This window comes from Mchenga conophoros, linkage group LG2 (assembly GCF_057382185.1).
Source record: "Mchenga conophoros isolate Kocher_MC1m ecotype Shallow Benthic linkage group LG2, M_conophoros_male_GT1.1, whole genome shotgun sequence".
Taxonomy (NCBI): domain Eukaryota; kingdom Metazoa; phylum Chordata; class Actinopteri; order Cichliformes; family Cichlidae; genus Mchenga; species Mchenga conophoros.
This window is the reverse complement of record NC_140527.1, coordinates 21,828,021-21,850,310: the sequence shown is the minus strand read 5'-3', so window position 1 is coordinate 21,850,310 and position 22,290 is coordinate 21,828,021. Positions and strand designations below refer to the sequence as shown.

Sequence of the window (22,290 nt, the reverse complement as noted above, 5' to 3'; positions counted from 1 at the left end):
AACTGGTGATTACACTGACAGACTGATCGATTTCTATATATTTCTTTTTTTTTATGCAACTGATTGCAAGTAGCTACAACAATGAAATATTCACCCAGAGGTTGAGTGTGCAACACCCTCAACATCTGGGCAACTTTGATATAAAAGTGACGCCACAGGTCACCCGGTGGGAGGCAACCTGTCTCCAAGCAATAATGGTCCAACTCAGACTGGCTGCAATCAGTCTCAGACAGACTAGCAAAGGTTAGAAAATAACTACCATCTAATTTATAAACAATCAGCCTGAGTCAGTCTGAATGGATGAGTGCGACTTGTTTGTTGTTGTAGATTGACGAGGATTTATGTCATTTTGCTTTGCCAACCTGCAGCAACAACATCACTGTTGGTGAAAACAATTATGTTTCAAATCTGTGAGAGTTTATTTGGACCTGTGTAGATTTTGGATTTATGCCAATTTGATATTTGCTGTATTAATACAAAAAACAACAACTATATTAACCCCATGAAATCACTGACTGATGCACTAACACTGTGCACTAACTGATAGCGGACTGAAAGCAGGTTGGTAGGCTGCTGTTTTATCGCTATCTCGACGCATCAAAGTTGCTTAAAAGAGTTCATTGCACATGCTCACAGTCATTGTAATGGTAAATGGTAAATGGCCTGTATTTATATAGCGCTTTACTAGTCCCTAAGGACCCCAAAGCGCTTTACATATCCAGTCATCCACCCATTCACACACACATTCACACACTGGTGATGGCAAGCTACATTGTAGCCACAGCCACCCTGGGGCGCACCGACAGACACTGACATTGTAGTCGTGCCTCAGCCTCTCGTCCCTATTACGATCATAGTATAACTGAAATTTGTAATAAAATTTGTATTTCCTGCGCTTTCCCTGCTAGCAGAAGTCAAAACGTTTGCCATTACTATTGGCTGAACATTGATTGGCCTCAGCAGGTTGTCTGCCAATTGGAACGCCAATGGCTTAATCCTTGGGCAAAGAACCCCGGTGACTGTAAAGGCATAGATAAAATAATACAGATCACAATGGTAACCAATGTCGGGAAAACTAAACTAAACCAACTTTTCAAACTAAAAAAAGGATATCAGCTTAATTCTATTTAAATGTTCCAGGTTCAAGACTCTTCATGCTAATTCACTGCAGAGCTATTGCTAATGTTTCGACTAACACCTGTGAGTTTCCCATGGAGACAAAGCCAACTCTCTGCTCCATGCAGTGTGCATGCAGCTCAAGTTAGTTCATGCATGCAGCTCTTTTAACCTTTACCAACCAGCTCTGTCAGGCTGGCATGTTTATCTCTTTAGACCTGATTTCCTCCACAGATTCATCCGAAAGCTGCGCAGCTAAAACTGATCTCCTCCAGCTGCATTTTCCTGAATTTAATATTATAGCGTCGTGTAACATTACTCAGCCTACGCACAAAACTCGTCTGCATTCAGTATTACTGTAGCTAAGCCACAGTGCAGCAGGCGTGATGTGTTTAAGGCTTCCTTTCTGCTAGACACTTTTCCCAGCTGCAACTGTGCCTTCATATAGAGACGGAACTTTTAAGCCCGACTTTGCTCTGACCAAGGTGATCTGTCATCACGAGCTCGCAGAGAGAAACACAGGCAGATAGAGACAAAGGACGGTCCTGCAGCGGTAATTGGGTTGCTGTTTTTCTGTCAGTTTCTAAAGTCATTAGGAACATCTCTCTTTTTTCTGCCCTCACTCCTTTCCTCTCCTCTTTCCTCATCTCCCCCTTCCTCTGCTCCTTCTTTCAATTCCCTCCTCTCCTCCATCTCCTTTTGCTCTGTGCCAAAAACATATTCATCATACTCCTCTGCTGCCCTCACAGTGTTGTGCCACGGCATACTAATGACACTGTGCATCTGTGTGTGTGTCTCTCTTACACACACACACACTCTGTCAGCATGTGTTTATATTTATGTGTTTGCTGGTGTAAATGCTTGTGAGGCAACGTCTGCATGAGTACACTGTATGTGCATCTCCCTATGTATATGTGCGCAAATGTGTAGTACATGCAAGCATATATGTGTGTGTGTCAGTTATGAATGTGTGCGTGTTGTGTTTTACTTCAGGCTAAGAAAGCTTGATAATACACCGTGCACTCATTTGCCATAAGCCTGTTAAGAGCATGCACGGAAAAATGCCACCAAATACATCTCAGCCTCACTGTCATCTGGTTTTCTTTCCCTCTTTCTCCGTCTTTTCCTCCTGTCTGTGTTGTTTTCACTCTGTTTGGTCTCTCTCCCTCTAACTTATTCAGTTCCTTTCATTCTTTCGCACCTCCCTCTCTGTTTATCTAAATCAATCCCAGTGTCTGTCTTGCACACAGGCTGACAACAAAATAAAAAATACAGAGCGTGAGAGAGAAAGAGAGCGACTGAATGTATGGTGAAAACAGTCGAATTAGACTTAATCCTGTGGCCTTTTTGCATACACTGCATATATTTTGTGTTTTTATATCAAAATGTCAAATATCTCTTTCGCTAACACACATAAAAATAAAATTTGCACAGACAAATGAAGCCTGTAGTTTTTGTTACCTACACACAAACAATACAACAAACAGTCCCCCATACACTGCTGCCTTTCCCCTCGCTCTTTTTAATTCTGCTGGGACTTGACAATATGTCAGCCACAAATGGGAGATTGGAGGAAAACCATTTGTGTTTGAAACTTTGCTGCATAAATAAAATCCATAGAGGATGTTTCCAGCCCCTGTCAAGGTGTTGGCTGCTTGGCTTCATCTTCAAATGGTTCAATTAATTCTGAGTAAAACAGGTTTTTGTTTTTTCTTAAATACAGAAAGAAGGAAAAATCCAGTTTTAACGTAAAGGTGTTCAGACACTTCGTTAAATCACCTTTAGCAGCAACGTCAGCCTCAAATCTTCGCTTCTTGTTATCTGAGATTTCTTCTGGTGTTTCTTTTATCCTGTCTCCCTCCCATCACCCCCGGCTGGTCACGGCAGATGGCCCCGCCCCTCCATGACCCTGGCTCTGGCTGGAGGTTTCTTCCTGTTAAAAGGGAGTTTTTCCTTCCCACTGACTGTTGGGGTTTTCTCTGTACAGTTGTAGAGTCTATGCCTTACAAAGCATCTTGAAATCTTTGTTTTCTTTTATTTGGCGCTATATAAATAACATTTTATTTAATTTAATTGAAATTCTTGAGCCTTTTGGGAATCTTCTATACGACTGTCTGTGATTTTCTATAATGTTCTCCCACCTCCACGTCCTGTCAGGATCTTTTAGAACCGAGGAGGTTCTTTAATACCTTTAGTACCTCAAACCGAGGGAACTGCTGATAGTTCCAAACAACTTCTGTTTCAAACATCATACTTTCAGCACTGCAGAAACATACTTGCAATTTTCCCCAGATCCATGCCTTTACACAATTCTCTCTCGCAGGTCTAAAGTCAATTCGCTCATGACTCCCAAAGCTTGTTATTCACTCTGACACACTATCAGCTACGACTGCTATATCCAGTCATTTTGGCACATTTACGTGAAGTTATTGAAGTACCTCAAGAACAGCTGACAAAGACCAAATGTCATGTTAAAGGAGCGGAAAACTTTTTCAAAGATGGTGTTTCTTAGTTATTTCTCAGAAATTAATTAAATGATGGTGTCTTACGTGTAGACTGATGATAAAATAAATAATTGAATCTAGTTCAACAAGACAAAATGCTGATGTCACTTATTGGTTCAGGACACCGTAAGTTAAGGCCTCAGTGTGACTGATGCCACATTCATTAGAATTAGCAGACAGTGACTGGGTAGAGCCGCCTGTGTCAGCACAGTCAAAGTGGCCACACATCTTATTTTAACCCATAAGAATATAGAAAGGAATGAGAATATGAAGGAGGAAATCAGCTATAGAACAAACTGTTTTTGTAGCAGGCTTTATTTCTTTATATGGATAAAGCTGTGCATATGGAGACTGAGTGGCCAACAAGAACGGCAGTTTTTGGCGCTTCTACCTTGGCTTCATTTTTCAGCTTTGGCTGAAGGTGACGTATATGACAAGTAGGACTCGCTAGTTGTTCCAAATCTCATTCGATTGGATAAATATATGCATACAAACTCAGTGCAAACGATGCAAGCAATCAAATGTATACAATCATATGAAAAAGAACGTTTTCCACAGTACTCTGAGGTTTGCAGACAATCGTTCATGGATATCTTATTTATGGTCTTGCTATAATATTTTGGTTGAGTTCTGGACTTTGACTGAATCATTGTAGATTTGTTGCTGTGTTTGGGATCACTGTCAGACAGACAGTGATCACATTTGACTCCAGAATATGATGATTACAAGGTGCCCAGGTCCTGTGGCTGCAAAACAAGACCAAATCATCACCCCTCCAGCACACCATGCTCGACGGGGTGTTTTTACTGTCGTAGATGGCCAAACATCTCCACTTCTGTCTTGTCTGTCCAAAGGACGTTGTTCCATACGTCTTACAGTTTGTGTGCAGACCTAAGCTGCGATTCCATTTCTTTTTCTTTTAGAGAGAAGACGTTTTCTCCTGGAAACCTTTCCAAACAAGCCATAGTTGTTCAGTATTTTTCTAATTATACTGCCACTCACTGCAATCCTGAATGCACACATTACACAAACTTAAACCATTATAAATGACCTGCCATCATTTATAATTATAATATCTACCATCATGGTTATTATACAATCAGAAGGCCAGTTAAAATGGGATGAGAGGAATCGGTATCTTCATTAACAGAAAACATCTCACAGACTCTTTGATGAGCGCTGATATCTGTGTGCACAGTGGGGAGGGGGCAGCAGCACGACCCCCACTGACTGCTTTGAACTCATCTCTGGCATCATTAGCGCGTGATGACAGTGATTAGAGGAGAAAGGGCCACCGTGCCAATTTCCATACTGAAAAACAAGACAGGAAGAGCAGGACGACCGCACGCAAATATGCAAAGTTTCCCAGAGTGACAAAGCCGACCTCTTTAGTCAGTGAATAGTGGATAAAAAATGCTGATACACCCCACAACAGGACACATCACCGCTCCAAGGTTTGTAAACATCAGACCAGTGATGGAGAAGCTACCGCCGATACTGACATTCTGACCTTTAATGACTATGCTTGGTGTTTTTTAGCCCCAGAATTAGCATGCAGAGCCACCAGAACACTAACTGACCTACTGTATTTAATTACAAACACTTAATAAATTGAACAATTTAAAAAGCTATTACAGAATGACGAATTAAATTAGCATCTAAATGATTCATTACAAAACTTAAAGTAAAAACCAAAAGATCGCCAGTAATTAGTCACTCAATAAAGTCAATAAATAAAGTACAGGAGGAGCTTTCACTTTCCTTTCTCCGTGTCTGCTTGTTACTGGAACATCTCACTTTCCTGCATGTCTGTGTTTGGTTTATTGCATTTTAATAGGAAAAAATAAACAATCTCACCAGAAATTACATGTATTAGTTTTCCTGAAGCTTTTGATCATATTGCACATTTTCTTCAGCATGAAGTTGCACAATGTTAGTCTTGATGTGTAGTGTGAGATAAATGTCAGGTTAAACTTACAGTTATTATGTAATAATAACAACTAACTGACTCTTCTAAAGTGTAAATGTCAGCCAGTATTTATACTGTAAAACCTGAGTCGTTCCCCCTGCACCCTGCATGACTTCAGTATAAACCTGTAGCCAGCTTTGTTGTACTTTGATTTCCAGCTGTTTGTGACATCACAGTGAGGGGGCAGCATGCAATCAGATTTGGTCTTCCTTAGCGCCTCGTCCCTGAGCCTGGCCTGTCAGATCTGTGACCCAGCGTTTCGTGTATTGTTGATTTCTTATGTTAATATTATGTTAAAATCACGTGTTCTCCATAAGAAAGGGTAGAGTTAAGTTATTTTGTAATAGTCATGAGCAGTGTTGTTCAAGTTACTTGAAAAAGTAATTAGTTACTTATAACTGACTACTTCTCCAACAAAGTAATCCTGTTACACTACTGATTACTTATTTTGAAAAGTAATTAGTTACATAGTTTCTTAGTTATTTTTCAAAAACATGATACACAACCTGAATATGTAATAAACCAACAGACCAATTCTATTTTTTATGCATAATCCATCATATAAAATTGAATCAAAGGGAAAATTCTCTTTTTAAAATTGTTTAATTAGTTTAAAATTTTTAATGTTATGCACATTACATCAAGTAAAAATTGAATTATATGCAACAGTCTTAGACATTTCTTTAACATTTAAACCTATTTTCTGCATATTCCAGCATATAAGATTTGAAGTTACATTTTTCACTGTAGAAAGAAGTTTGTGTACGGCGGACACTAATGTTTTTATCACTTTGTACGCAATAAACCGTAAAGTACTATAAGTCCGTCCACATTTTTAATGCTGCATGGTCGTACTCTCTCCTGCACTCCATATTATCCATTGTTGATCTGCACACGTCTGTTGTTGCCACGGACGTCGCACACTCGAACGTCATTATCATTAGACGCTCTCACGAACAAAATCACGGTTTAGTAACGTAGCGTGCTTACAGGAAAGTAACAGTAATCTAACTTATTTTGCAATAGTAATCCATAACATTAATTGTTACTTGAAAAAAGTAATCAGATTACAGTTCATTGTAAAACGTTACTGCCCATCTCTGCTCATGAGATAATGTTAAGTTTGGGTTACGTTTCCACTCAGGCCTTCTGTGTTAGTTGTCGTGTGTTTCTTGTCTGCGTGTTTCATGCTTTCAAGCCTGAGTTGTCATGTCTGCGTCTCTCAGTGTTTCCTGTTTTATTTTGAAGAGTCAGGTGTCTCTTGTTTTACTTCCCCTGCGGTGTCATTATGTTGATTTGTGTCAGCTGTGTACCCAGGTCTTTCCACTTTCCCTGATCACCTCTTGTGTGTATTTAGTCTGTGTGGTCCATTCAGTCTTTGTCAGGTCGTCTGTTTTCTTCCCTTCATGTCAAGTTTCAGGTCATTCGTGATTCTGTTCAGGTTGTGCTCAAGTTTCGTGTTCGTGTTTATTCGTCATATTCATGTTTTTGTCACAGTCATCAAAAATTGTATTTTTTTTCCAGTTTAGGTTTTAGTTTAGTTTTCGCCCCGCTTCGCCTTTTGCTTTTTTTTGGTATTCATGCTAATCAGCCACAATAAACGGCTCGTGCTTTGTTTAAACTTGTGTTTTGTCTCCCTCCGTGTCCTGCGTCTTGGTCCAGATGACATGACCCGACTTTGCCGTGTCATTCATGAAGAACAAAATAACTCTGGGCACGGCACTGACATCCAGCACCTATAAACAGTGTTACTCCTTCTGATTTTTATTTAATGCTTCATAAACAGGAAGCAATCATTTTGAGGAAAATGCAACTGCAATATATAAAATCAAAGGTTCATTTATCCATATAATGAATGGTTAAAGAAAAGCGCTTGATATAAACTGAATGCAAACCAGTCAATTCCATTAAATCTAACATTTTACAGTGTACTCATGTAACTCATAGGAAGATTTACATGTGATCCTATTACTTAAAGTAAGTCTTTGAGTATGTGGGCACTTTGGGGGCTCAGTATCCTTCATATGGAGTCCACTGTCAAAGCTGATGCAACTTTCTAAGTATCTATCTTTTAAGCTACTGTAATACAAGACATTAAGTGACAAATGGAAGGAAAAATGAGGACGAATTATGCTTTCAGTAACACTGACAACTCCCAGATGAATGAATTAACAAATGTGACCCAACCACAGCTGAATTTACTGGGTGCTATGCTAGTAGATGAAACGCTGAAGGACAGATGGAGGAGAAGCCGGAGCGAGGGATCATATGCAGCAGCTGAATAAGAGGACGGACAGCAGAGGGAGCTCACCTGTTGTTCGGCCTCTTCCTCGTCGCTGCTGATCTTCAGGTCATCCTCCAACATTCTGCACAGAGACACAGAGACACGTGTTATTGCGGCCGTGACCTCCTGTCTGCTTGCATTAGTTCGATTATGGCAAGTTGTGATCTGCGATTCCCTTTCAAGAGCCTTTTTTTTGGTCAACGGATTAATTACACAGCAAAAAAAAGCAGCGAGCTGGTGGTTCATGTTGGGGAATGAGGAAGCGGACATTCACAGCTAAAAACCTACCAGATGTTCAGCTTTTAGAGCTCAGGGATTGTTTTTTCACCTGGAAACTTTCTGTCTGACAACTGCTGACCTACGGCCAAGAATTTCTTGGAAACAAAAGAGGAGGTGCTTGGCAGACACGGGCCCTTCATCACGATTGCACGCTGATTTTTTAAAGAGGTTTCTAATTGGAAAAAGAACCTGGTCGCTGCCCTGTTTCTCCTATTCTCGTGTTTGCTTTGCTCTCCCCGTGCGAGAGATCAACTGCTAACAATACAGCTCCAATGAAAGAGATATATAAGGCGCAGTCGATAACATGACCTCCCTCACAGCATCACCTGCTCCTTACCACACAAATTATTCAGTATTTATGTGCTGTGGATTGGCAAGTTCCCATGTTTTATTGCTTTATATAAACCCTCCACACAAACTACTGTTATTTTAAGCTTGCACTGCTATTGTTATGACAGGAGAATCCCCTAAGGGGATTTTTACTGCCTCACGAACCACTCTTGTCAGTGCTTGCACCGCTAAAAAATACTCCCCAGTGTTGTGGTGTTTTCAGATGGGGCTGTATGAGTCGTGAATAACCGAAGCACAATAAGAAAAAGCTTTGCAGATAAGGGGCACGGCGCTGCACACGGCGATGATAGATATGTTTGAATGAATGAATAATGGATTCATATTTTATTTCATAAGAAGGGACAGATGGAGAGAGAGAGATAGTGAGTGAGATGGAGATGATAATGATGGGGAAGTGAAGGGGAGCGAGTGGTGGTGGCAGCGACTGAAAGAGAGGGAGATGCAGGCTGAATAGAGAGAGAGGGAGAGAGAGCGAGGAAGGGAAGCATGGCAGGGAAATGAATAAAATGCACAAGAGAGAATAAGGAGGACAGACGCACTTTTATGGACTAAAGCATCCATGACATGCAGAGCTTAGAAAGCAGAACATCACATTTCTACTAGGTGCAGATGCTCTTAATTGCCTTTATAAAATTGAGTCCTTTTATTGGTAAAAGTTCAGCGCTACCAGAGCTCCATCACTCGAGGAGGAGCCACAATCAAAGCCACGCTAAGCTAATTACTCAATACTTCCACATGTGCATCTGCTCACCCTGCAAATCTAAATGTACACACGGTTGCCTGGACACTCGTCTCCCTGGAGCACAGCGTAGCGCTCAGCAGATAAAGAGCCACAGTTTTCCCTCCGGAGACCAAAACAGTGCGTAAAGTGGAAGTTGGATGGAGTGGACGGATAACGGTACGCTAACGTGTTCATCGTCTTAGCATAAGTTCACTGTCAGAGTTAAGATTATGTCTTCTTCATCACATTCGCAAGACTTTCAGAAAACTTGACCTCTGACCTGGAGGTCGAGGTCCCTGAGATTCAAAATCCGAGGTTTATACAGCTGATCACTGAAACTGTAAACTAATTTGGGTCATAGTTTGTTGTCTTTTAAGCAAAACATTAGCTGTGAATGATTAACACCGTGATTACTTACTGTACATGGTAGAAAAAAAATCTCTACCACGTAATGCAACAACACCTGCTTCATTTTAGCTTTAAGCTACTTCCTGTATCAGGTTTAGATTTATGAATTCACTTTTTTGCATTTTCTATCTGATCGAGTTTCTTCTTTGGTATAATCTTTTATCTTTCTGAACTATTTTGTTTTCTGATATCGATATTAGATATGTTTTTAATCTTGTTTTTCATGTTTTGACTGCGATAAAGTATTTCTTATTATTATTATTAATAACTGCATTTTAAAAACAAATGTTGAGGAAAGTTTTGGCAGGCTGCTATTTTAGACTTTACCTGCGTAGTAATACCACCACCTGGACCCCAGTTTTATGGTTAATGATTGCTGGACACCAAAGGTAGCACTTTTCCAATGATAATGTAGGGGTTTGTGTTCTACCTGTAAGGAAACTGGTAATGATTTTTGCTGTAAACTTATTTAACTGGCATTTTTGGCACTTCAGGGTTCCTCCTCCTATTTGGGATTCTTCAAGTGGTTTGTTTATCCTTTCTAATGTCTCTGGCTTTGTAAAGCTGAAATGACAAGCTTTCATTAGCTCTCGCTAACTAGCTAGCTAGCTTAGCTCAAAATGTATTTGGCAAAATGGCTAAAGTTAGCATAAGTGGGGTTCAACTGTGTCTGTGACTTATTTTTTAAGTGTCAGACAACTTTACTTAAAGTGTACTGCAGTAAAAAGTCTTTAAGCGTTTTTTAGCATTATATTTTATTTTATACAAAGCGCTTTTTGTTGACAAATGCACCCTAACCAAGGTGGTCAAAGGAGCTTTCAAAGAAAAGCGTCTGGACTTCTTTAAGTTGCTTGAAGACGTTTCACCTCTCATCCGAGAAGCCTCTTCAGTTCTAAGGTCAAATGGCGGAGACTCCCAGATTTAAACCCAGTGGGAGTTTCCCCCCAAAGAGGGACAAAGGACCCCCTGATGTTCCTCTAATCACATCAGCCAAGGTGTGAAAACGGGTGTGGGTCTCAATCAGCCAGGGTTTCGGGTGAGAGATCAGGGGGTTCTTTGTCCCTCTTAAGGGGGAAACTCCCACTGGGTTTAAATCTGGGAGTCTCCGCCATTTGACCTTAGAACTGAAGAAGCTTCTTGGATGAGAGGTGAAACGTCTTCAAACAACTTAAAGAAGTCCAGACGCTTTTCTTTGAAAGCTCCTTTGACTACAATGACCTGGATGACTGAGAACCTTCACAGACACTAACCAAGGTGTTATCTGTGTTTCTGAGCCAGCAAAGCTCAAAAACTGGTTCACTAAAGGAGGCTTTTTCATGCATTTGCCTAAATGAATATCATGTGATTGGATCACAGTGTCACAAAACTTCTTACTCACTGCGCTATCGACTATAATGAAACAGCAGAATTCACTGTGTTTTTCTTATTGGGCATTAAGGTACTGAGCCTGGAGAAGGATTACAGCTGGATGAGTTTTCTGTAAAGCCAGACATAGTAAACATTCAGCAAAGAATATAGCAATTAGCCTAAACAGCTCATTTACTGTTGAATAAGACGAGGTAGGCCTATTCATTAAAGAGAACATTTTACGCCTGTTGAGCATCACAGTGAAAACAGAGAATGGCCTAATGGCAGCAGTAAACTAGGCATTGTTTTTAACCAATAACAATTATTTCACCCTAATAAACAAAGCAGCATTTATGTTTGAATACAAGATTGGGGAAAAAATTGCACTGTGGGGTATACATGAGTAATCAACAGGAAAGGGCTTATCAGCTTTGAAAGCTTAGCATAAAACGGCACAGAAAGCACTGCAGCTCCCACAGACTTCATCCTAATGGAGATATAATTAACTATTTAACTGCATATCTAAAGTGAAGGAAATGAGAACTTACATTTTGACCTGGGACTTTAATCAAACCATCCAGCTGAATTACCGCTAACTTACAAGACTGCCTTGACTTTTTCTTAAGTTGCAGGATTTTTGCATCATCTCCTACCCATCAAGTCTTTTTTAGGAGAGTGCTTTTTGACGCCATCCTCACCAAATACTCTCTAACCCTTAAATGAGGTTTTTAATAAAGTGTATAAATAATGCATCACACTTGACACTTAAAAACTCTCATTAGATGTAGTAACACGAGAGTTGTACTACTTTATATGATATGGTGTGACAGCAGATCAAAATCCTCTTCCTTAGATACTGAAATATCTTTAACAAGGAGACTAGCGTGTGCAGGACAGCAACCATTAAAGACAGCAACAGGTCAGCACGGTCGCAGACCTGGTCCCTGACTTCAAAACCACCATTTCAAAGGCTACGAGACAGCGAGCACACTGTTGCAATAATTTTATTTGTGGCTCAGTCTTCAAACACTGTTTTTCCAGGTGTTACAGTAGCACTGCAGAGATTAGACTTTTAGGGAATAGGACAGAAAAAATATGGGTCATAATATTATCATCTTTGGCACTACAGAGTTCCTCCTCCTATTTGGGATTTTTCAAGTGGTTTGTTTAACCTTTCTAATATCTCTGGCTTTGTAAAGCTGAAATGACAAGCTTTCATTAGCTCTCGCTAACTAATTAGCTAGCTAGCTTAGCTCAAAATGTATTTGGCAAAATGGCTAAAGTTAGCATAAGTGGGGTTCAACTGTGTCTGTGATTATTTTTAAGTGTTAGACAACTTTATTTAAAGTGTACTGCAGTAAAAAGTGTTGAAAAAACTACAAACATTCCACAGCTTTGTTCTTTGTTCTGCAAAAAGCAGCTTGCTACATTGTTACAGCATTATACTGTATATAATAAAGACTTATTTAAAAATAAATTTCTGTGTAATTAAACAGTTTGTGGCTGCTGATAAACTTTACATGCAAGCTATTTTAAAGAATTATGAAACCCTGATATGAATAAGCAAAAGAGAAGAGATGGATACATATATAGACGGAGTTTAATTTTAACTTGTTTAATTAGTTAATTAAAACAAAGCATCGCGAAGGCCCACGGTGGGTGTTGACGCGATGTGATTTCTGCCCAGTGCTCTGAATGTCAAAGTGAAGAAATTCAATGAAGCATGGGTAAACGGCGGGAGTAACTATGACTCTCTTAAGAAACAACTTTCAGGATAAAGTCTAAGTATATTTAGCAGATGTATTGCTGACTCATTTACTGACTACCCCTTCTTCTCACATTTTAGGTTACTAGGTTGCCAGTTAATGTCGTTTTCCATGATTGAAAGAACAATGGAGAGGATGGAGAGGCAGGTAAGGTGGTAGTTGGTATACAAGTCACATGACTTCTGACTCCTATCTGGTTACACAGTTTTCAGATTTTCTTATGTGTCACTTTTCAGTTTGAGTTAGGGAAACCGCTGCTATTTGCAACAAGCTTCTCCACCAATTTCTTGACACAATTTCAGACATGGAATAGCCAGTAACACAGCAGAGAGGTCCAGCTTAATGACTCAAAGCAACAGATGAGCAGGTGCTAGCAAGTGGATGAGTTATTAAAAAAAAAATCATATAATCACAGCTGATATGACAGGGGAAAAACTCTCCATAGAAGTCAAAACCATCTTTGTACCCAGCTGTAAATATGTTGGACATTTTAACATGGGAGTCTGTGGGGACTTACATGTATCTGGAGCCAACCTCAAGCAGCACCTAGTGGAACTGCAGTTTTTGCCATCTGGGGCACCTTTCAAGCTTTTCAAAGCGTCAGTCATAAAAGGGGAAAAAGTCACCCCGTATGTAGTTGTCATGAAATGAGGAAATTCACTTTCAAGGTTAAAAACTGATTTTTTTTTGTACCAGGCTGTAAACATGTCAGTTTCATCTGTGAAGTTGGGGATTGATTTGCCTCTGGAGAGCCTAAAGGGGTGTCTGGAGAAACTGACGTTTTTTACACTTTACGTTAGCTTGATGTTTCATGCCCAGAGGTTAGCGCTTGGCTTGAGATGAGCTGAGAGACGCAGCAGTTTGATCTTACTGACACTGTTAAAATATGAACCGCCTCAAATCCACATCAGGGTAAGTTGGGTTAAGTTACCACTGCAGGAGCTAAGCTGGCTAGCTAGCGTAATGACACTCAGTTTTATCCTTCCTTTCTCACTTGCTCTTGCGTTTTTGACTCGTTAAGCTCGTCGCGAGCAAACGTGCAGTGCAAACCGGGGTCATAACGCGGCCTTACAAGTCGAGATTTGTGCCTTTCTACTCTCATCCTGCCGTACAGCTCTGTGAATGATGCGTGGAGTGGGTTGCAGCCAGAGATGTTGCAATATGCTCCTGGCTCACATTAAATTAATGTAGCTGCACTTTCCCGCTCTGATCCACACAATCTTTTTTTTCTCCTCCTACCACCAGTGAATTTCATCCAAGAGTCAAGTTTAATTTTACCTTGAGGCAAACGCAGCAGAAGCAGCAGCAGCAGGTCAGAAATTCTCAGTTTCTCTGTGTGTGTGTGTGTCAGAGAAAAAGAGAGAGATATACTCACGACTTCTGCGGTGCAGTTGGTGGTTTAGCAGCAGGCTTGTTAGCTGATACAGTACATCGCTCTGCAACACAACAGAGGACATTCAATCACTGTATCACAGTTTTGCATGTGTCAAGACTTGTGTCTGTGTGTGTTGATTAGTGTTTGACAGGAAGCCAAACTCACATCACTGTAGACCAGCAGTACTGTCACATTGGAAAATATGACACTCTGTTCCAGTGTGTATCTGTTTGCTTTGGTAACAGGATTGTGGGGTAAAAACAGTAAGTAAATGTCCTTTTGCAATAAAAGTCAAACTGAAACACTCTGACAAAAACGAGGAGATTATTTATTTTCCAAGTGGATATACAGAGGAGTCTGTGAACAGAATCCTTTTTGCTGTATTTCATATTCCAGTCAGTCGTATTTCTTCTTTTCTTACACAGAGAGGAAAAACCTGCCAGTGGGGAAATGCTTGAGCTTTATATACGGCACAAATAACTCAAAACACTACAAGATGGATTTAACAAAGAGCAACAACCTCAGAAAAGCTTTTCATGATCTGATCAACCCTGGGAGTCGGAAATACTGTAAGGTACTATATGCAGTACTAGGTGAAGTTAGCATAGAGTCCTGTGAAAAAGGAAAGTTTCCACAGGACTGTGAATAACTAAATGCATCCCATGATTCAGTAGCTTGTAGAACCACCTTTTCCACCTTTTGCAGCAATAACCTGAAGTAATCGCTTTTTGTATGACTTTATCAACCTGTGGCAAAACAGTTTTTCCTCTCTGCTTGATAGTATGTTAAAAACGGATGCAATGGATGACCAGCTAGACTCAACTATGGACCTTTTTGACAGTGTTATGGCGTGTTGCTTTATTCTGACTGATTCATAATGACCTATTTTGTGGTTTCAGAGGTGTCTCAACCGATGGAAGAACACACACACAAACACAGGAGCCCAGAGGCCACCGGTGAAATAGAAAACTGTATTTAAGGTGTTTTTCAACCTCTAACACCATCACCATTAACCAGATGTGTTATCTGTAAATATGCGGTATATCCATAAGGTCTTAGGAATCAAAGCTTTTTACACCTGGTTCTGATATGCAATCTGCATTTGGACGCATTATCTACATAATCACATCTGATTGTTAGCATTAACACCTTGTTTTAATTATTGTCTCATTATCTCAAATCAGCCTGGAATGTGATCAGATAAAATGGTAAATGGCCTGTATTTGTATAGCGCTTTATACTAGTTCCTATGGACCCCAAAGCGCTTTACACATCCAGTCATCCACCCCTTCACACATTGTAGCCACAGCCACCCTGGGGTGCACTGACAGAGGCGAGGCTGCCGGACACTGGCGCCACTGGGCCCTCTGACCACCACCAGTAGGCAACGGGTGAAGTGTCTTGCCCAAGGACACAACGACTGAGACTGTCCAAGCCGAGGCTCGAAACAGCAACCTTCCAATTACAAGGCGAACTCCCAACTCTTGAGCCACAATCGCCCCAGATCTAGATATGTAAATTACTCCGGCCCACCTGGCTGACTTATCAACAATTTAATCCATTACTGTGTGCAACTTCCACCACCAACACAGGTTTTTAGATATCTAATTGTATAAACATCTTTATAGGGGCCTGTTATTCTTATTTCCAGCTCTGTATTTTTCTTCCTAAATCATACTAGAGGATTCACATGATTCACAGTTTAAAATAAGCCATATTTATGTTATACAACAGCCTGATTGCCCAGGTCCCACAGGTTGGTTAGCAACCAACTGACAACCACCTCTCGCTAGGGGACCTCCGTATTCCCCAGACGGTTGTGAGTGGATGTTGAAGGTTGCTGGCAGTTGCTGTGGAGGATCTGGGAGCAGCACAGTCTTCTCACAGTGCCTGATTTAAGCGAGTGACATCCAGCAACCACTTGCCAATCACTTACAGAATACCAGTGGTTGCCAGGGGGGTTGTCAACATGTTTGTGTCACTGAGCTCACTGGCTAAAAGAATGACCTTAACTTAAAACATCTTTCTTCTGACTGGCTCAGTCACTCATTTGAGAAATGAATGACAAAGCAGCAGGTGGGTGGGGCTTCTGTTTTGTTAGCTAGAGCTGTGCTATGACCATATAAGGCCATCCCTGCTTCCTGACATCACACAGAGCCAATAATAGGGGGAAAAAACCTCAAACTCAGCATTTAAAGTGAGTCTGAAGAGCTTTTAAAGCAGCGTGATTGTTTGTGCATATGTTGACCTCACTATCTAAACTTCGGTTGAGGTTAACATCAATCCTCTAACAGTATTTATATGACAGAAAACGCAGGAGATCATACAACTGCTGCCGTGTGGACGCATTTTCAAGAAAGAGCTACTTTTTAAATGTTATGCATGAATTAATATACACTGTGACAGAACCTTTTACCCTCATTAATCTACTCTAATGTGATGCTGTCAGTTCAAACACAAGCCCCCGATTTCCACTCATCACGTAATCACGTTTGTCTGATTACTTGTTCAGATGAACCCAGGAAGTTAAAAGCAAAGGTTTTTCCGACTACCCTCCTCCCGTGGCAATGATTTCATTTCAACGTCAGCTGCCTTTCTCACATTCCTCCTGGGTGGCGTTGCCTTTAATGGCCTCGGCAGCATTAATTATCGCAGAGCTCATACGTGAGTGTTTACGCTGGGAAAACTTACTCTGGGTGTTGTAGCCCGAGGTCACATGCTGTGACTCCTAGAGAGCGGGAGAGAAGGAAAGAGAAAGCCAGAGGGAGATGAGTTGAATGAATAAACCAACAGATGTCATTATTGATTTCACAGCAGCACAAGGATGCCATTACACAGAATTCAGAGCCTCTCATCTCCCCGCGTCGACGCTCCTCCTCATTCTTAAAACTCACTGTGACGCAGGATTAGTGTGAGGCTGGAGGCTGAAGGCGCCACAACAGTCCTTCCTAATTCATTAAGTACTCAGTCAGACTTACTGCCTCTGTGTTTACATTCCTACTTCACCTCACACCAACACCAATGAGGCACTTTGCATATTAAGAGTAATTCATAAAAGCATGAGGCAAAAAAAATCAGTCTGCTGTTTCAGGGAGAATTGTTATCGTCACCTCAGAGATAAATGTTCAATACAGCATTGCTGCTTCTTTTAATGTGGCAAATCTTCTAGATATATATATTACAAGGCGTCGTAAATCTTCCCTTTTTTGTAGCGGCGGGTGAAACTTTGAACATCGATCTTCTGAAATCTTCAGTCTGCTTTTATTGTGCCTGAACGCCACTTTTCAAACATGACAGACAAACAGTGCAGGTGAGGATACAGAGTTATTTTGCTGATGACATTTCTGTAGGTGATCTTTGTTTCCTTGACTCTTCAGCTGTGGCTGTTATCACTGTTCCTGTTAAATACACACTCAGTTTTCTTGTTTTTGATGAACGATTAAACGATAAAGTGGAAAAGCGTTCAACTTGAAGTAGTTTTTATCTTATTTATTTATTTCTAAAGTCTAAGTGATCTGCAGATCCTCAACTTTTTTCTTTTTTTATTCGACAGATGAATTTGTTCTGTTGATTACAGGCTGGCTGTGTTGAGCTCTGAGAGATAATTGAACTGGTGAGTCAAACACAGTGTTAGGGTCCCTGGGTCGTTGACCCAGTGTTTTTGTGTTTTTGGTTCTTTGATTTTGTTATTTCATTATATTCTAGCTTTGCTTTATGGGTTTTAGGATTATTCTTAGTTTAGGTTCTCTGGGTGGGGTTTGGTTAGAGTTTTAGTGTTCTGGTTTTCTGTCTGTGTTCCATGTTGCTGTCTCCCCTTTCTGCTGTATCCCCACATCCAGTCAGTGTCTCTGTTCCCTTTGTTATAGTGCCTGCCCGTGAGTCTGTTATGTTTCCTGTTTTACTTTGAAAGTCCATGTGTGATGTTAATATGTCTGGTTTTGCTTCCTCTTGTCTCGTTAGGCCTGATTTGCCCCAGCTGTGTTTCCCTCCTGTTACCCATTCCCTGATTGCTCCCTCTGTGTATTTTAGCCCTGTGTTTCTTAGTGTCTGTGTTGCGATCTACCGTTTATTTTGCTGTGTGTTTTGCCTGTCCACCGGTGTAAGTTTATTTTGAGTTTTTCTAGTTATGTCATGTTGCGTTCAGCATTAAAGCCTTTTTGAGTTCACGTCTGTCTCCGGAGTCTGCACCTTGGGTCCTATTCCTGCCTGCACACAGCCACACCTAACAGAAGATCGCGACCAGAACATGGACCCTGCAGACTCTTCAGCTTTTGGATTCGATGCTGAGATGGAGCGGATGATTAGGCTCCTTGACCGCATTGCTCAGGCCAATGATTTGAGGACCATGGCAGTTGGGCTAAGTGCTGTGTATGCCATCATTCGGAGCAACCCTCGGCTTACTCAGTTTTCTATGGACACTGTGCTGGGCAGCTCCATAGCTGCCTGGAGGGAGCAAGTCAGGGCTGGCGAGCTTGCTCTCTCTACCTTCACTTCCACTTCTTCACCGCCGCCCCAGGACAACACACACTCACCACCTGCCTCGTCGCTACCTCAGACTGCCTCTCCTTCCTCACACCAGCCAGGACCTTGTTCGCCTGCCCATTCGCCTGCCTTTTTCCTGGTGGCCATGTGGCCGGATGAGGAGGAGGTCTCCGTATCTCCGCCAGTTTCAGTTCCCTCATCTAGAAGGAAGCGACGCCATCGTCACTCCTCTCCTCTGTCATCCGTCCAGCAATCTGCCTCCGCTGGAGGGTCCGAGGGGCCCGTTCAGCCACCTGTCTCCGCTGGAGGGTCCGAGGGGCCCGTTCAGCCACCTGTCTCCGCTGGAGGGTCCGAGGGGCCCGTTCAGCCACCTGTCTCCGCTGGAGGGTCCGAGGAACCGCTTCAGCCACCTGTCTCCGCTGGAGGGTCCGAGGAACCGCTTCAGCCACCTGTCTCCGCTGGAGGGTCCGAGGAATCGCTTCAGCCGTCTCTTCCTGCTGGAGGGCCCGAGGAGCCCGTTCAGTCTCACGCCTCGTCAGCTGGAGGGCCCGAGGAGCCCGTTCAGTCTCACGCCTCGTCAGCTGGAGGGCCCGAGGAGCCCGTTCAGTCTCACGCCTTGTCAGCTGGAGGGCCCGAGGAGCCCGTTCAGTCTCACGCCTCGTCAGCTGGAGGGCCCGAGGAGCCCGTTCAGTCTCATGCCACCTCAGCTGGAGGGCCCGAGGAGCCCATCCAGCCGCCATTAGCCTCTGCCTCGGCTACGCCTGGTCCAGCTTCTGCCTCGGCTTCTGCTACGCCTGGTCCGGCCTCCGAGTCTGCAGCTCCGCCTGGTCCGGCCTCCGAGTCTGCAGCTCCGCCTGGTCCGGCCTCCGAGTCTGCAGCTCCGCCTGGTCCGGCCTCAGCCTCTGCAGCTCCGCCTGGTCCGGCCTCAGCCTCTGCAGCTCCGCCTGGTCCAGCCTCCGAGGGTTCAGTTTTGTCTGCCCCTGAGGTCTCCAATCTGTCTGTTCCCGCACGGCCTGCTCGTCCTGTCCGGCCTGCTCGTCCTGCACGTTCTGTCCGGCCGATGACTGGACGTCGTTGCCGTCATGGACAGCCCTCTGACCTACGCCGCCGTCATGGACGGCCCCCTGTACTGCTCCGCCGTCGCTGCCTCCCGCCCGGCCGGCCTCCTGACCTGCTCGGTCGCCGTCAGTGCCTTCCGCCTGGCCGGCCTCCTGAACTGTTTTCTGGGCTCTTGGGCCGTCAGCCTCTGGGCCGCCCCCTGAACTGCCCGGGTTTGGACTATTGTGCTGTCAGCCTCCGGGCCGGCCCCCTGAACTTTTTGTGAACAGTTTTTCCTGGCTGCCTGCGCCTGTCATGAGCCTGTTTTTTGTTCTGTTGCTTTCCGGGCTCCAGTGTTTGCACTTTTTTTTTTTTTTTTTTTTTTTTTTTTTGTTTCTGGCTCAATGTGTTTCATTTGTTTCGTGCCCTCCGTCCTGGTTCCCCCACCGCCCACCCTGGTTGGGTTGGTTTTTTTTGTTTTTGGTGTTCTGGTTTGGGCTGTCTGGAAGCCAGCCCTTAAGGGGGGGGTACTGTTAGGGTCCCTGGGTCGTTGACCCAGTGTTTTTGTGTTTTTGGTTCTTTGATTTTGTTATTTCATTATATTCTAGCTTTGCTTTATGGGTTTTAGGATTATTCTTAGTTTAGGTTCTCTGGGTGGGGTTTGGTTAGAGTTTTAGTGTTCTGGTTTTCTGTCTGTGTTCCATGTTGCTGTCTCCCCTTTCTGCTGTATCCCCACATCCAGTCAGTGTCTCTGTTCCCTTTGTTATAGTGCCTGCCCGTGAGTCTGTTATGTTTCCTGTTTTACTTTGAAAGTCCATGTGTGATGTTAATATGTCTGGTTTTGCTTCCTCTTGTCTCGTTAGGCCTGATTTGCCCCAGCTGTGTTTCCCTCCTGTTACCCATTCCCTGATTGCTCCCTCTGTGTATTTTAGCCCTGTGTTTCTTAGTGTCTGTGTCGCGATCTACCGTTTATTTTGCTGTGTGTTTTGCCTGTCCACCGGTGTAAGTTTATTTTGAGTTTTTCTAGTTATGTCATGTTGCGTTCAGCATTAAAGCCTTTTTGAGTTCACGTCTGTCTCCGGAGTCTGCACCTTGGGTCCTATTCCTGCCTGCACACAGCCACACCTAACACACAGAGGACGCCGTTGGTGCTTATTAGCGGTGTTCACCTGCGGTCCTCTGCTTCACAAAGTAAGGAAGACCACGCCGTGTCAGCGGTGGAACAAAGTCTTTTCAGACTGTTTTGCCCTTTTCCTGACTGAGCGATTAAACATGTTAAGGGACAGTAAGAATAGACGGTAATAGCTAAGTTAATAAGAAAGTATTTTGTTGCCAAGTGAATAACTTTGCATTAAACTGTCAGTAAGTTTAATTCCAGTGATTAGGTGGAAACTTTGAAATTCGCCTGATTTGCTGACGTTACTTGAAAATACTTTTTTATTACTGCCGCCAACGAGGTGATGATTTTGGTAGACTTTGGGTTTCAGTCTGTCTGTAAATATGATATCTCCAAAACTTTTGAATTAATTATGATAAAACTTTGTAGGGGTGCAGAGCGGGGTCACGTTAGCAATCCATTAAAATTTGCCTTTCATCCACAACTTGTGCATCAACTTAATGATTTATTGGTAAAAATCTGACAAAAAGCCGAACAAAATGAGAAACTATGATTCTTACAATTTATACCAACAACAACCAAAGGTGTTGTTTAACATGTGGAAACCTTTTTTTTTTTTTTTTTTTTTTAAATTATGGCTGATCTGACAACTTGATAGATGATTTTAAATATAAATAAATATCTCTACTTTTAAGATTAGGCTTCAAACTTTCCTTTTTGATAAAGTATATAGTTAGGGCTGGACCAGGTGACCCTGAATCCTCCCTTAGTTATGCTGCAACAGGTGTAGGCTGCTGGGGGATTCCCATGATGCACTGGGAGTTTCCCCTTTACTCACTATGTGTTAATAGACCTTAACACAGTAATTTCATTGGCTGTCATTTGTGCCACTGTGCAGAATGAGCCAACAGTAATGTGATTCTATCCCAGCATCACTGCTGCAGTAAATTTGTGAATCAGAGCTAATGAGCAGACTGAAGATTTTCAGTGACAGACTGCAGTTAGTGTTACTGCGCCCCTCCAATAAGTGTCACAGTATAAGTAAAGGTTTTTCACGACTGCATCGCATCTTTTTCCACCGCTCGCTGACTCACGCTTAAAGTGAAAATGATCAAGGCCCAAGAACATGATAACAACTTTGAAGGAAGCATGCATCAGCAGGCGTGTCATTCGGAGAGAATGTACACTATTACGGATTAATGTGAGCCACTTTGAATTTAGTGATGAAAGGTTTTGGGTGTAGTAGAAGAAAAAGCATACTAACCTTGTTTGGGATGGGAAATTTGGTCTGATCAGCTTTCCCAGGAGTGTGTATGGCTGTTAGTGGAGGAGGCCAGGAATGGGTCATCTCCTGAACACACAAACAAATTTTTAAATATATTATTTTAAACAGATATTCATAAGTAGCAGAATTTCTGTCATTATAACCAGATAAATAAAGGATACACAGCTTGCACTTGTGTTGCCTTTACCTGGTGTCTAATCATGATAAAGTTTAGCCCATTGGAACAAAGGGGCTTGCTTATGCAACAT

The 22,290-nt window shown here is 42.4% G+C and overlaps 2 protein-coding genes across 3 annotated transcripts in view; one reads left to right on the top strand and one right to left on the bottom strand.

Moving 5' to 3' along the window:
• aff2 (AF4/FMR2 family, member 2) overlaps window positions 1-22,290 on the bottom strand; it is a 207,938-nt gene that overhangs the window by 74,225 nt on the left and 111,423 nt on the right. For both annotated transcript variants that reach the window (XM_085287892.1, XM_085287896.1), the window contains exons 6-9: window positions 22,022-22,108; window positions 16,812-16,848; window positions 14,121-14,181; window positions 7,901-7,955 (exon numbers count right to left, since the gene is read on the bottom strand). In XM_085287892.1, the coding sequence (XP_085144018.1) occupies window positions 7,901-7,955; window positions 14,121-14,181; window positions 16,812-16,848; window positions 22,022-22,108 (240 nt within the window). The remainder of the gene's footprint in view (window positions 1-7,900; window positions 7,956-14,120; window positions 14,182-16,811; window positions 16,849-22,021; window positions 22,109-22,290) is intronic.
• Window positions 17,250-20,030, top strand: LOC146581894 (uncharacterized). Its single transcript, XM_085287923.1, has one exon. It carries the CDS (start codon window positions 18,367-18,369, stop codon window positions 19,924-19,926), a length of 1,560 nt encoding a protein of 519 aa, XP_085144049.1. The 5' UTR covers window positions 17,250-18,366; the 3' UTR covers window positions 19,927-20,030.

What these genes read in the sequence shown, in the direction of transcription:
- LOC146581894 (XM_085287923.1), top strand. Translation starts at nt 18,367, where the DNA reads ATGGACCCTGCAGACTCTTCAGCTTTTGGATTCGATGCTGAGATGGAG.